This window comes from Columba livia, chromosome 4 (assembly GCF_036013475.1).
Source record: "Columba livia isolate bColLiv1 breed racing homer chromosome 4, bColLiv1.pat.W.v2, whole genome shotgun sequence".
In the NCBI taxonomy this organism is placed as follows: domain Eukaryota; kingdom Metazoa; phylum Chordata; class Aves; order Columbiformes; family Columbidae; genus Columba; species Columba livia.
This window is the reverse complement of record NC_088605.1, coordinates 3,307,768-3,322,206: the sequence shown is the minus strand read 5'-3', so window position 1 is coordinate 3,322,206 and position 14,439 is coordinate 3,307,768. Positions and strand designations below refer to the sequence as shown.

Sequence of the window (14,439 nt, the reverse complement as noted above, 5' to 3'; positions counted from 1 at the left end):
TTTGAGGTTGGGCCTCCCCAGGTCCCAGCACAGGGACGGTCACTGCCCTGGGCCTGCTGGCCACACCAGTGCTGGTACCAGCCAGGATGCTGGTGGCCTTTTTGGCCACCTGGGCACACACTGAATCATGTTCAGCCACTGTCACAACACCCCTAGGGACTTTTCTGCCAGGCAGCTTTCAAACCACTCTTCCCTTAGCCTATAGCATTAAGTAGGGTTGTTAGACTTGATCCTCATTGTCCTGTCCTGCCTCTCCAACAGCATAATGCTCAGCCACAGCATACTGAAAGCTTTTCATGTTATTACAGCATCCCCAAATTTTTGCTCGCTGTCCATGGGAAGAGCAAAAGACCAAGTGGTGTTCAGCACCAGGCTGGATGGGGCTCTGAGCAACCTGAGCTGGTGATGATGTCCCTGCTCATGGCAGGGGGGGCACTGGGGGAGTTTTGAAGGTCACTTCCAACCCAAACTATTCTATGATTCTATGAAAATACAGAGCAGTGAGGATGCAAGCTGGCCCTAAAATTGAACATCGTGGGGTGTGTGAGGTCCCTGTGCCCAGCCGGGTTTGGTGAGCTCTGGGCTGGGTGGGCAGCTCTGACGTTCGGGGTGTCGTTGCAGAGCCGCAGAGCATGCCGCTGCTCGCCCGCTCCCCCAGCACCAACCGCAAGTACCCGCCTCTGCCCGTCGACAAGCTGGAGGAGGAGATCAACCGCCGCATGGCCGACGACAACAAGCTCTTTCGGGAGGAGTTCAATGTGAGTGCCTTCACTTCTTGTTCTTAAATCCCACAGGCTGCTCTCGGTGTTGGGCTTAAGATGGAGAACGGGGAAAATTCTGGTCTCGCTTCGTAGAGCAGGGACAGAATTTTGGATACACCAGAGCCGTGGTGTGCTGTGGTACCTGGCTTGGGAAACCGAATCGACCAAATAATAGTGCTGGTGCTGGATGCCGTGCTTCAGAAGAGCTTCTCTGAGAGCTTCACAGAGGGACTGATGGTCTGCTTGGTCCTCAGGGGTTTCTCAAAGGGCTGTGAGGTGGGAGGATTCTGTCCCTGAATCTGCTGTGGGGCTGGAAAAGCCGCTACCCCTCACATTCGCTACAGGGAGCAGAGGTTTGTTAGCAGGCGGCACTATGAGGTTACATTTTTTGGATTCAGGAGGTGTCCTGGACACGTTGGGATCTTCCAGAGCTTCCTTGCTGGCTGCTTTCCTCCCAGGAGCTGCCTCCATCCTCCTGGTCCTCATGGCTACAAGGGAAAACATTGCCAACATGAATGGCCTGCCAGTCATCATCTTAAATCCACAAAGAGCCAAAACAAGAGCTCTGACAGAGAAACAGAAATGACCCCATCTGTTTCAATGAGCTGTTAACCCTGAAGCAGAATGATGGCAAATTATCAGACAACAGAGTGAGGAATAGTTCAAGTATTGTGGTTATCCCACCATGCTGGAGCATCTCTTCTGAGCCACAACCTCTTCCTGACGTTGCTGAGCTCTGCAACTTCTTGTGGCAATGAACCTGTTTCACCTTGGCATGACAAAAACAGACAGGGGACAGAGTTAAATAACTGGTGTATCCCAGCATATAATGTAGGAGATGCTGAACTCCCTGAGCTCTCCAGCAGCCTAATTAAAGAAAATCTGTTAATCCAGTTGTCTGCACTGCAAAGGTGTCATCTGCAAATACCTAAAACCTGAGGTCCAAGGCGTGATGTGACAATATGAGAATGATGAGAAGATCAAAAAAAAAAAGCCACTTGAGTTTCCCAGCTGTTGCACAACTTGATACTGTTCCTGGCTACACTCCGATGAAACTAGATAGGTGGAATGAACCCCCGGGGAGATGAGGTTTTCAGGTTATAAATAATACAAATAAAGCCTTGAAGACTTCCGCTGCTGAAACACGTCTGTCCCGTCAGCTGGAAAGGATGGTGAATCCCTCCAATAGCTTCTCGTCCCCTTCACTGTTCAAAGAGATTGTGGAATAACCATTCTGGGGAGACACGTCCTCTGCTCAAACCCGAAACCTGTGACCAACACAGTATTGCCCGTGACCCCGGCACCCCCAACCCACCGGTCCCTGGTGCTGCTGGATGGAAAATAACTCCCTGCGTGGATGCTCCTTCCCATCACGGGGCCATGGGGGTTCATCACAGGGGTTTAATTAGTTTTAGCATTGTTGTTAATGGAGGAAATCTCAGCAGGAGCCTCTGTGGGCAGAATTGAGCTCCTGCATCCCTGTGCTGGTGGGTTTGGTGTCAGAGGCTTTGCTGCCACCTCGTGTCAGTGGGTCCTGAGGTTCAAGATATCACATTTTTCGAAGAGATTTGCTCTCTCTGGTCCATCATGGGTTATTTGAATGGTCTTCTTGGGCACGGTGGGAACAAGGAGCTGTTATTGGGGTGGAGGTGAGGGCTGTGGGTGGTGGGAACACAACTGAAGGGGATGCTGAGATACAGCGTGCGCCAACGTGCCAGCCGTGTTGTGGATGCTGCTGTGCCATGAGTACAAACATCACGGAAAAACCCCTTTTCTGCCATTTCAGGCTCTCCCAGCGTGTCCTATCCAGGCCACGTGTGAAGCTGCTTCCAAGGAGGAGAACAAGGAGAAGAACAGATACGTCAACATTTTGCCCTGTAGGTAGCAAAGCTGGTTGGGCTGGCTTGAGGGGAACACGTCTTGGGATCCCCATTCCTTTTTCTGGGATGGGTGAGGATGTAGTTGAGGTCATTTCCCATCCCAGATGCGTGGCTGCATCTCCTTTAGCTTTAGATATCTATGAGGTGGAGCTCCCTGGAGCCACCAGCAGCAGGAGGTTGTGGAAAACAAAGCGGGTGGGAAATGCTGAAACGGGTGGTATGGGGCAGCAGGCTGGCTTGGGGCTTCCTCTAATGTGAGTGCTCTGCAGGTGAAGAACTTCTTGGGTGAGGTTTAGCACCTCTCCAGGCTTAAGGGAGAAGAATTTGGGGGCATAAAGGTGTTTGTGTCTGCCCAGGCCCCACTCCAACACCCGGCTTTCTCGTTACACCAGATACCGGCTGCGTGGAGGGAGTTGTTTTTAATGCAGAGTTTTAATTTGCTTCCAGATGATCATTCCAGGGTTCACCTGACTCCTGTCGAAGGAGTTCCTGACTCCGACTACATCAACGCCTCCTTCATTAACGTGAGTTTTGTCATTTGAAGGGGAAGTCTCCACCAGCTGAGCCCCAGCTGACAATGCCTGGTACCCCAAGGACCATGGGGCTTTTATGGGGTGTGACTTGTGCTGCCTCCTACATGAACATCTCCCCAGCTCCTCCAGAGCAATAAATTACACTGATTTTTGATCTCATAACCTTTGTGTGGCCGTGACAGAGCTCACTGTGCTCCACTCCATGTTGTAACCCCAGACAAAAGTGGTTGGAATAAGAGGCCAGGAGCTGGGACTCATAAATCCTGGCTGTATCTCTGCCATCTCTTGGTGGTTTTGCCACAGTCACATCTCTTCCCACCTCTCTTTTCCACACTTATACTCCTCAGGGTGCTGCAAAACCGAGCTGGCTGGTTTGGAAGGGGTTTGGAAGCTGTTCCTGTAGGAATTGGGGATTTCTCATTAACGGCTGATGAGTGGTGTGGCTGGTTAATCATCGGTACTTCCTGGCTCGCAGGCCTGGACCTGGGAAGGGCATGAAAAAGAAATCAAGTGATGTAGCTGAAATCAAAGCAAGATTGCCCTGCTCTGCTCCTAGGAGGAGATGAGTCCGATATGAGTATCAACATATAGCTCAAATAAATCATACTTTGAGAGAGATGGAGGCATGTGAAGAAAAGCAAGACCCAAAAGAGCTTTATCCTTTGCTCAGCAGTAAATAAATATCCATTAGGAAGTACACAAAATCAATTCTCAGGAGTTCAACAGCCCGATCTCCTTAAGATTAATCCTGGTTTTCGTGGGATGCTCTGGATGCAGGGTCTGGTCCCAGTGGAAGGGCTGTTGGGCACCGCCACATTAGTGCTCTGTGCCAAAAAATGGGGTCACCCCCCCATTACCTGAGCATGGGGAGCATTTCCTTGGGACAAGGACCCTTTGCACAGGGATTTTCCATCATTTCTGCCCCCCCATCAGTCCTGTTTCTCCCCTTGGAGGCTGCAGGGGAGCAACAGAGCAGGCAATGTCTCAGTTTATTAACGCTGTAGATGCATTTCATGACTTGTTAGAAAAATCCTTGTGTTTTCATTTGTCTCTCTTTTTCTCTACAGGGGTACCAAGAGAAAAACAAGTTCATTGCTGCACAAGGTAAATGCTCAGTTCTTCCCACAGCTCTGTCTGGTGGAGGTTGGGCTGGGGTCCTTCTGCTCTGCGAAATTGTGCTGGTTTAACCACAGCACAACACCTTGTGGGGCTCCCCTGGTCCAAAGGACCATGGCTGGTTAAAGCACAAAGCTCAGGGACAGCACTTCTGCGATGACGGACACAATTTCCATGGGTGACCTTGGGCAAGTGGTTTCCGTGCTCCATTTGTCTGATTTCCCCTTCTTGGGCTAACAATTTCATCATAAAACATACCCAAAAAGCTCAGCTTTTCTGTGATAGGATTGTTCCTTGGCTTAGCCGCCACTCCTGGACACCAAAACACTTCCTGTGCTGACATCTATTGGCAAAATTGTGTTGCATCATCCACGACGTGTGACTTCGCACACTTGGGTTTCAGTCCCAATGCTTGAAGGGTTGATCCCAAAGACAACATTTCTTTTTTACCTTCTTCTTAGGACCAAAGGAAGAAACCGTGAATGATTTTTGGAGGATGATTTGGGAGCAAAACACAGCGACAATTGTCATGGTGACCAACCTGAAAGAGAGGAAGGAGGTAGGTGCCAGGAGGCTTCGTGGACTGGTATCTAACCCAGATTCATCCCAGCCTGGAACATCTCATGCCCATGGGCATGTCTTGGAGCCGATCCCAAGGGACCGGAGCTCACCTGCTCCTGTTTTCTCTCCCCGCAGTGTAAATGTGCTCAGTACTGGCCGGATCAGGGCTGCTGGACCTACGGGAACATCCGAGTGTCCGTGGAGGACGTGACGGTCCTGGTGGATTACACCGTGCGCAAGTTCTGCATCCAGCAGGTGCCAGGGTTCATGTCTCCCGTCCCATCCCACCCCATCCCATCCCTCCCCTCTCCACACTGGGCATCCAGCAGCTTCTCCTCAACTCCTCTGAGGTGCCGTGAGAGCAGAGCTGGGATGAAATGACCCAAACATCCAGTTTTAACCAGATCTACTATGAATTTACTGACCTGGGAGCCCATTCCCAGCAGTTACCAGCGTGGCTGTACTGAGAGCGGAGATGCTGGAGTACGCAAGGGCTGAAATTCAGTTGACTTGCTGTTCATAGAATAACAGAACAGTTTGGGTTGAAGGGCCCTTTAAAGCTCCCCCAGTGCCCCCCCTGCCATGAGCAGGGACATCTTCAGCAGCTCAGGTTGCTCAGAGCCCCGTCCAGCCTGGCCTGGGATGTCTCCAGGGATGGTTCATCCACCACCTCTCTGGCCAACCTGGGCCAGGCTCTCACCACCCTCAGGGACAACAATTTCTTCCTCATTACCATTTTCTACCTCATTATTGTTACCAGTATCAGTTCCTGCTCTCCCCCACAGATACACAATGCCTGCAAATAATCAGATTTATCCGATGGGCAGAGACAAAACCCAGTGCCGCATGCGTTGGTTCTGATTGTTTTCCCATCTGTTGCTACATTTTCTCATCCTCCGAGGAGGCTCTGGGTGCTTTAGTCACTCTGTTTATTTTCCTGCTGATCTCAGAGGCCAGCAAGGAAGAGTTGAAAACTCATTTGGACTCTGAGCAGGGTTCTCCTGAGCCTCACCCCTCTCTCCGATGGCCCAGACATTGGGTGGTTTCCTCCTCTGCATTTAATTGAGGACCTTGTGGACAGAGGAGTGGGAAGCATGAAGCAGCAGCTTCTGTTTGAGCTCACTGAGAATGAAACAGCAGCTTCTGCCAGGTTGGAGGCACAGCCAAGGCCAGGCTGGCACCTCTCACCCCCAGGAGGTGGCATGTGATGCTGGGTGATTAAAATGTCATGTTTAATTTAGAGATTAATTTGGGCCTGGAGCCTGGGTCTGTGCCCTTTCAGCTAGTCCTTCTTAAGCCATCCAGCTCAGTCTTGGGGCTGCAGCTCCCTCTCTGCCCTCACTTTTGGGGGAAGAAAGGAAAATCTGAGTATTCCTCATTAATCTGAAGACACATTTTCCCTTCAGGTTGGCGACGTCACGAACAAGAAGCCTCAGCGCCTGGTGACTCAGTTCCACTTCACCAGCTGGCCCGATTTTGGGGTCCCCTTCACCCCCATCGGGATGCTGAAATTCTTGAAGAAGGTGAAGACGTGTAATCCCCAATATGCAGGAGCGATTGTCGTGCACTGCAGGTACGTCCTGCTCATTTTTATTTAACTTTCCTGTGTTAAATGGGAATGTTCCACACAGGAACGTTAAAAAAAAGGCATATGAATTGGAGGAACTTCTTGGAATCAACGATGTGATGGTGTGAACAGCTCGTGCCGGGTTTGGGTCAGCTGGATGCTGAGTGAGCCAAGCTTGACACCACAGCTGGGCGTTGGTGGCATCTCCCTTGGATTTCCACTGCCCTGGGCATGTGAGGGCAATATCCCTTGTTGTGAGAACGCAGAACTCAGCTGACAGCAGGACTGAGAGCCGGGACTATGGTGTTTGACCTCCCGTGGGGTGGGTTCAGGCACAGCAGCGAGGCTGGGGGAGCCACAGAGCCTCCTGTCCGTGTTTTGGTAACCCCACAGTTAAAGGCAGAGATGATCACAGAATCCCAGCCTGGTTGGGGTTGAAGGGACCTCTGGAGATCATCCAGTCCAACCCACCTGCTCACGCAGGGTCACCAGAGCAGATCACACAGGGTCGTGTCCAGGCGGGTTTGAATGTCTCAGAGAAGGAGACTCCACAACCTCTCTGGGCAGCCTGGGCCAGGCTCTGGCACCTCACAGGAAAGGAGTTTCTCCTCATATTCAGATGGAACCTCCTGTGTTTCAGTCTGTGCTTGTTGCCCCTCACCCTGTCATTGGGCACCACTGAACGGAGTCTGGTCCATCCTCTGACACCTGCCCTGGCGATATTTATCAGCATTGATAAGATCCCTATCATTGTCTCTTCTCCAGAAGACCAAGCTCTCTCAGTCTTTCATCATAAGAAAGAAGCTCCAGGCCCAAAGATGCTCCATCTTTATAGCCTCTGGTGGAGTCTCTTCAGTAATTCCTTGTCCTTCTTAAACTGGGGAGCCCAGAACTGGTCCCAGATGCAGCCTCACCAGGCAGAGGAGAGGGGCAGGATAACGTACCTTGACCTGCTGGTCACACTCTTCCTAATCACAGAATCACAGAATGGCTTGGGTTGAAGGGACCTTCCCAGCTCCCCCAGTGCCACCCCTGCCATGACAGGGACATCTTCACCAGCTCAGGTTGCTCAGAGCCCCGTCCAGCCTGGCCTGGGATGTCTCCAGGGATGGTTCATCCACCACCTCTCTGGCCAACCTGGGCCAGGCTCTCACCGCCCTCAGGGACAACAATTTCTTCCTCATGTCCAGCCTCAATCTCCCTCCTTTAGTTTAAAACCACCATCCCTTGTCCTATCACAACAGGCCCTGCTGAAAAGTCTGTCCCCGCCTTTCTTATCGGCCCCTTTGAAGCACTGAGAGGGGCTCACTCTGCTTGGTGTTCTCATGCACTCTGGCCACAGTGGTTGCTGGAGGTTCTCTGTGCCTCTCTCTGCAAAACCCAGGCAACACCGAACACCAGGCTGAGAACCTCTCTCATCTCCAAAACAGATGTTGCTATTTACTCACTGCTGGGAAGCGTCTGGCTTACTCCCGGACACTCCACAAGGGACCCCAACACCAACACTGCTGCACTGACCGCTTGTCCCCTCTGCTCTTTCAGCGCCGGGGTGGGACGCACAGGCACTTTTATCGTCATCGATGCCATGCTGGACATGATGCACGCGGAGAGGAAGGTGGACGTTTACGGCTTCGTGAGCCGGATCCGGGCTCAGCGCTGCCAGATGGTACAGACGGATGTAAGTGAGCTGCTGCCGCACTTTTATTTTGACTTCAGAGGTCAATAGATCCCCTTTGCACTGTCAGTGCCGGCCCGCAGCAAAGCCCACATGAGGGTTGAGTGTCATTCCTCAGTTTGGAAGGATGCAGCGTGATGTGAGCCTTTTGCTGGATCCTGCTCTTTTTAATCCCCTTCATAGAATCACAGAGTCATTTTGGTTGAAAAAGACCCCCAAGATCATGGAGTCCAACCATTCCCCCACCCCTGGCACTGCCCCATGTCCCTAAGAACCTCATGTCTGTCTGTCCAGCCCTCCAGGGATGGTGACTCCAGCACTGCCCTGGGCAGCCTGTTCCAATGCCCCACAGCCCTTTGGGGAAGAAATTGTTCCCAGATCCAACCTCAGCCTCCCCTGGCGCAACTTGAGGCCGTTTCCTCTGCTCCTGGCGCTTGTTCCTGGGGAGCAGAGCCCGACCCCCCTGGCTCCAAGCTCCTTTCGGGCAGTTCAGAGATCAGAAGGTCTCGCCCCAGCTCCTGTTCTCCAGACTTGGAGAAAGTTTTGTGTCATGTCAGTTTTGTGTGATGTAGCAAATACGTTCCCACTCCCCATATAGCAGCAGAAATGTTGTCACCCACTTTTCTGGGGTCTCAGGGGTAGCCACATGCCCAGTGGACACAGGTGGGCAGTGGGGAGGTGGGTTTGCAGCCAGCGTGTGTGCAGAGACTGACGGCTTCTCCCTGCAACCCCTGCAGATGCAGTATGTGTTCATATACCAAGCACTTCTGGAGCACTATCTCTACGGTGACACGGAGCTGGAGGTGACCTCGTTAGAGATCCACCTCCAGAAAATCTACAACAAAGTGCCAGGGACCAGCAGCAATGGGCTGGAAGAGGAGTTTAAGGTGAGCATGGCTGTCGTCCTGGTGGATCTGCTCCAGTGGTGCTACCAGGACCACCATGTCCTCAGCTGGTGCTGGGTGGCTCTGAAAGGTCCCTCTACTTTCTCTCTCTCCTCTGCAGAAGCTCACTTCAATCAAAATTCAGAATGACAAGATGAGAACAGGCAACTTGCCGGCTAACATGAAGAAGAACAGAGTGCTTCAGATAATTCCATGTAAGACGTGTTCATCCGCCATGGGGAAAGTGTTCCCAGTGGGTGTGGGGACCATTTGGGTGGGTGTGGGGACAGGAATCAGGCTGGAGAAATGGGCCAACAGGGACCTCATGATGTTCAACAAGGAGAAGGGCAAAGTCCTGGCCCTGTGGAGGAACAGCCCAGGCACCAGTATGTACTGGGGGCACCCAGCTGGAGAACAGCTTGGCAGGAAAGGACCTGGAGGTCCTGGCAGACACCAAGGTGGCCAGGAGCCAGCAAGGTGGCCTTGTCACAAAGAGGGACAGTGGTGTCCTGGGTTGCATTAGACAAAGCGTCACCAGCAGGTTGAGGGAGGTTGATCCTTCCCTCTGCCCAGCACTGGTGAGGCCACACCTGGAGCACTGGGTCCAGTGCTGGGCTCCCCAGTACAGGAGAGACACGGACAGACTGGAGAGAGTCCAGCCAAGGGCCATGAAGATGATTCAGGGCCTGGAGCTTCTCTGCTGTGAGGAAAGGCTGAGAGAGCTGGGACTGGTCAGCCTGGAGAAGGCTCAGGGGATCTCATCAACGTCCATACACACCTGACGGAAGGGTGCAGAGGGGACGGGGCCTCTTGTCAGTGGTGCCCAGTGACAATGGGCAATGGGCACAAACAGACATGGGAGGGTCCTCATGAACATGAGGAAACACTTTTTGACCGTGAGGGTGACCAAGCACTGGCACAGGTTGACCCAAGAGGTTGTGGAGTCTCCATCCTTGGAGATCTTCAAAAGCCGTCTGGATGTGGTCATGGGCAACAAGGTCTGGGTGGCCCTGGTTGATCAGGGGCTTGGACCAGATGATCTCCAAAGGTCCTGTCCCACCTCAACCACTCGCTGCTATGACTTTCTTCTCAGTAGGGTGATGCTGCCGAGAGTTTGTGTCTCAAGGGGGAAGGGAGTCCCTGTGGTGAGCAGGTCCTGGATTTCTGAGCGTCCCTTCCTCCCTTCCCAAACCAGGGCATGGCAGAAGCAGAACTGAGCGTCCTCATCCCAAACGGGTGCTGTCAGCACAGGACTCTCCTTCCCACATCTCTGTCCTCTCACCCAGGGCTTGGTGACTTCACACCTAAAGGCCACGTGTGGTTATCAAGGAATCCTGCTTTGAAGATGTTTCCCAAAACTTACATCATTTTGTTTCTGTTTCAGATGAGTTTAACCGGGTAATCATTCCAGTGAAGAGAGGGGAAGAGAACACAGACTACGTAAACGCATCCTTCATTGACGTGAGTCTTTTTTAATCTTCTTTCCATCTTCTCCCAGTAGAAACTCGTCACCTCACTCTGCTTTCTGCAGAAAAGATTTGCCCCAAAGATCTCTGGATTTCATGGGGCTGTTTCCACTTGGCTTTGCTTTATGTCACCGAGTGGTGCTGTTTTCTTCTCCAAGAAACCCCTGTTTATACACAGTTTCCTTGTGACCCACGGATGGTGGGAGAGAAGAGCTGGAGCTTGAGCAAAGCCTTCAAATTCTGGTCTTACTTCTGCAACTCCAGGCTCTGATGTTGGCTTTGGAGAAGGAGCTGCACGTAGCCATGGAAATGCTTGTTCTACGGCACCGTTCGTTTGGTCAGAAAATACCTGCTAGATTGGGTCACGGAGCGATACACAGATCCCAAACCCCTGGAGAAAAACCAGGTCAATCCCATTTCACCTGTCTGGGTGACAGCGAGTGGCGAGGCAGCAAGGTTAAGTGCTTTCCTCCCTCTGAGGAGGCGCTAAGTGATCGCACATTCTATTCTCATCAGAAACCGTATTAACTTCAGGGATGCATCTCATACGAGTATTTATCTTCTTGCAGTGATGCCAGCGCTGGAGAAGTGACAGAGCCCTGCTCTTTTCCAGCCCAATTTCTCTCTTCATCTCCTAATGGCACTTTTTTTTCCCCCCCACAAAGGGTGATTACTTCCATGGGTTGAACCAGTAAAACCAACTTGTTCCCAGTTATAACCTCCCAAATTAATTGCTCCCTGAAATCTCCTTTGCTCGGTCCCCGTGGGTTGCTCTGCCTTGATCTGCATCGAGATCAGAAAGCTTAAATGTCACATAAGCAATTTTTGGTGGGGATTCAATTTCCTGCCTCTGCTGAACTTTGCTTAAATGACAAACTCCAAATGACGAAGCATCTTTAGTCACGGTCTGCAGCGAGGGCACAGGGCAACGTCAGAGGCTTTTTTGGAAACAGAAGCGCTTTGTGGTTGTGGAAGAGCCAAAGTCACCCAGACTTATTACTGTTTTTCACAGAATGGTTTGGGTTGGAAGGGACCTGAAAGTTCATCTAGATACATCTAATTTTGCTTACTTCCTTCCAAAAATCCCTAGTAAAAATCATACCTGAAGTATTTGGAGCTTAAGCAAGGCTCTGCTACAACGCTCGGACTTCACGACATCGCTTAGGAGTGCTGGAAACCCAAATCTTTCTTCACTAAGTGGATGAGGCCATGAATATAGGGGATATGATCCTCCTCCAGCTGTTTTTCTTTAAAAACTAAGGTCTTACCCCAGTGAAGCGCTGCCTGATGGCACCTCGGCTGCCAAGCAGTGGTGCGGAGAGACGTAGCCCACCGTGAGAGCAAGTTTCCCTGCCCAGGCTGTGGTTATTCACACGGACAGCCATGATGTTCCCAAAAATTCCCTGAGCTTGGTAACCAAACCGTGTCCTGGAGCATTTCTGCCATCGCTCCCAGCACCTTTTCACCATGAACACTGGTTTCACATCACAGGGTTATCGCCAGAAGGATTCCTACATCGCCAGCCAAGGGCCGCTGCAGCACACGATAGAGGATTTCTGGAGGATGATCTGGGAGTGGAAATCCTGCTCCATAGTGATGCTGACGGAGCTGGAGGAGAGAGGCCAGGTGAGAATCTGGGGTCCTTGCGCTACTTCAAAGGGGTCAATAAGAAAGATGGGGACAGACTTTTGAGCAAGGCCTGTTGTGAAAAGACATGGGGTGATGGTTTTAAACTAAAGGAGGGAGATTCAGGCTGGACATGAGGAAGAAATTGTTGTCCCTGAGGGTGGTGAGAGCCTGGCCCAGGTTGGCCAGAGAGGTGGTGGATGAACCATCCCTGGAGACATCCCAGGCCAGGCTGGACGGGGCTCTGAGCAACCTGAGCTGGTGAAGATGTCCCTGCTCATGGCAGAGGTTGGAACTAGATGATCTTTAAGGTCACATCCAACCCAACCCACTCTATGAGATCCCACGTGGCTTTGGGCAGCATCCAGCCCCAGGAGAAGACTCATTCCATTCAAGCCCATGGGAAAAGTACAGGATCTTCACCCTGTCTCCTCCTGTCCTGCTTTCTCAGGAGAAGTGTGCCCAGTACTGGCCGTCTGACGGCTCCGTGTCCTATGGAGACATCACTGTGGAGCTGAAAAAAGAGGAGGAGTGTGAGAGCTACACGGTGCGGGACCTGCTGGTAACCAACACCAGGGTAAGAGTCTGGAACTCCAGGTGGTTTTGGGTTTGGGTGTCCTCAAGCCCCACTGGTGTTGCTGATGCTTTGCGGCTCCTCTTGCAGGTGCTCTGGCATCTTCAGCTCCGTCTTCTCCGTCATCCCAAAATAGTGTCTGTCCCCTTCTTCCCTACTGTTTACCTCCCACCTCAGGCATTTCCTGTCCTCCTGATGGCTCTTCGTCCATCCACCTGCCTGGTCCCTGTGCCCACCGCCAGCATCCCTGCTGCTCCCCATTCCCCACATCCTACCCTGCTCCGTGCCACAGGAATGTCCCCACTCCACAAGCAGCTTTCCTCAGTGGTTGGTTTCCCCAAAGCCTCAAGCTGGTGGGTTTCTTGATACAGATCTCAAGCAAACTGATTGACCACAAACTCTCCTCTTCCACCAGGAAAACAAGAGCCGGCAGATTCGGCAGTTTCATTTCCACGGTTGGCCAGAAGTTGGGATCCCCGGGGATGGGAAGGGAATGATCAACATCATCGCAGCTGTGCAGAAGCAGCAGCAACAGTCTGGCAACCACCCCATCACTGTGCACTGCAGGTAAAGCCTGGGTTGGTCACCCCTCCAAGGGCATCTGCTCTGCAAGGAACTTTTGGTCCTTCAGAAGACGTGGGCTGAGCAGGAGCAGCCTGCGCAGACGTGATATGAGGTTTTCCTGCTCAGCTAAGCAAGGCTTCAGTCTTGTAGAGCGTGTCCTAGCTAAACTAGGAGAGACTCAGGCAGGAACGTTGGTTCCTCCATTTCTCTGGTGGTTCCCCTATGGATTGTCCCCGGGACAAAGCCAACACGGTCAGGATGGATGGTTTCCCTTACCTTCTGCTTTCTCTTTGGCAGTGCCGGAGCAGGGAGAACAGGCACCTTCTGTGCGCTGAGCACTGTCCTGGAAAGGGTGAAGGCAGAAGGGATTCTCGACGTCTTTCAGACGGTGAAGAGTTTAAGACTACAGAGGCCACATATGGTGCAGACACTGGTAAGTGTAGCTGAGCTCCTCCTGCCACCCCGGACTTCAGCAGGAATGGGCTGGGAACTCAATGTTGAGCAAAAACTTCCTCAGTTGAAGGTTCTATCTCTCCATGAAAGATTGAGAGTTGGAGGTCGGTCAGGAGGTATCTCCTCTTCCTGCTGTTAGGACAACTGTAAGAGTGGAGCTTGGCTGGCTGAAGGCATCAAACCCCTTTGGAACATTGACACAAGCTGTAGGAACTTCCTTGGAGACAACTCAGCCACAATCCATGTATGGATTGCCCGTGTATGGGCTCCAGGAGCCTTGAAACCTCTCCTGGGGTGGCTTTGGCATGGGCTTGGGTGGGCAGGGAGGGGAGAGGAGCAGGTGGGACTGGAGCACAAGTGTGATGGAGCGGCTGAGGGACCTGGGGGGTTCAGCTGGAGAACAGGAGCTGAGGGGAGACCTTCTGATCTCTGAACTGCCTGAAAGGAGCTTGGAGCCAGGGGGGTCGGGCTCTGCTCCCCAGGAACAAGCGCCAGGAGCAGAGGAAACGGCCTCAAGTTGCGCCAGGGGAGGTTGAGGTTGGATGTGGGAACAATTTCTTCCCCAAAGGGCTGTGGGGCATTGGAACAGGCTGCCCAGGGCAGTGCTGGAGTCACCATCCCTGGAGGGCTGGACAGACGGACATGAGGTTCTCAGGACATGGGGCAGTGCCAGGGGTGGGGGAATGGTTGGACTCTGTGATCTTGGGGGTCTTTTCCAACCAAAGTGATCAGTGAGTCTGTTACTAGATGAAGTTTTGTGAGAGGGATTCGCAAGGATG

General features: G+C 52.2%; 1 protein-coding gene across 6 annotated transcripts in view; it reads left to right on the top strand.

Annotated features, from left to right (window-relative positions):
• The window catches only part of PTPRA (protein tyrosine phosphatase receptor type A), a 130,125-nt gene that overhangs the window by 115,119 nt on the left and 567 nt on the right, over positions 1-14,439 (top strand). For all 6 annotated transcript variants that reach the window (XM_065060213.1, XM_065060217.1, XM_065060215.1 and 3 more), the window contains 15 exons: positions 622-758; positions 2,548-2,638; positions 3,089-3,165; positions 4,242-4,278; positions 4,752-4,849; positions 4,987-5,106; positions 6,258-6,424; positions 7,961-8,096; positions 8,831-8,980; positions 9,099-9,192; positions 10,362-10,438; positions 11,935-12,069; positions 12,521-12,646; positions 13,059-13,210; positions 13,505-13,640. In XM_065060213.1, the coding sequence (XP_064916285.1) occupies positions 622-758; positions 2,548-2,638; positions 3,089-3,165; positions 4,242-4,278; positions 4,752-4,849; positions 4,987-5,106; positions 6,258-6,424; positions 7,961-8,096; positions 8,831-8,980; positions 9,099-9,192; positions 10,362-10,438; positions 11,935-12,069; positions 12,521-12,646; positions 13,059-13,210; positions 13,505-13,640 (1,733 nt within the window). The remainder of the gene's footprint in view (positions 1-621; positions 759-2,547; positions 2,639-3,088; positions 3,166-4,241; positions 4,279-4,751; positions 4,850-4,986; positions 5,107-6,257; positions 6,425-7,960; positions 8,097-8,830; positions 8,981-9,098; positions 9,193-10,361; positions 10,439-11,934; positions 12,070-12,520; positions 12,647-13,058; positions 13,211-13,504; positions 13,641-14,439) is intronic.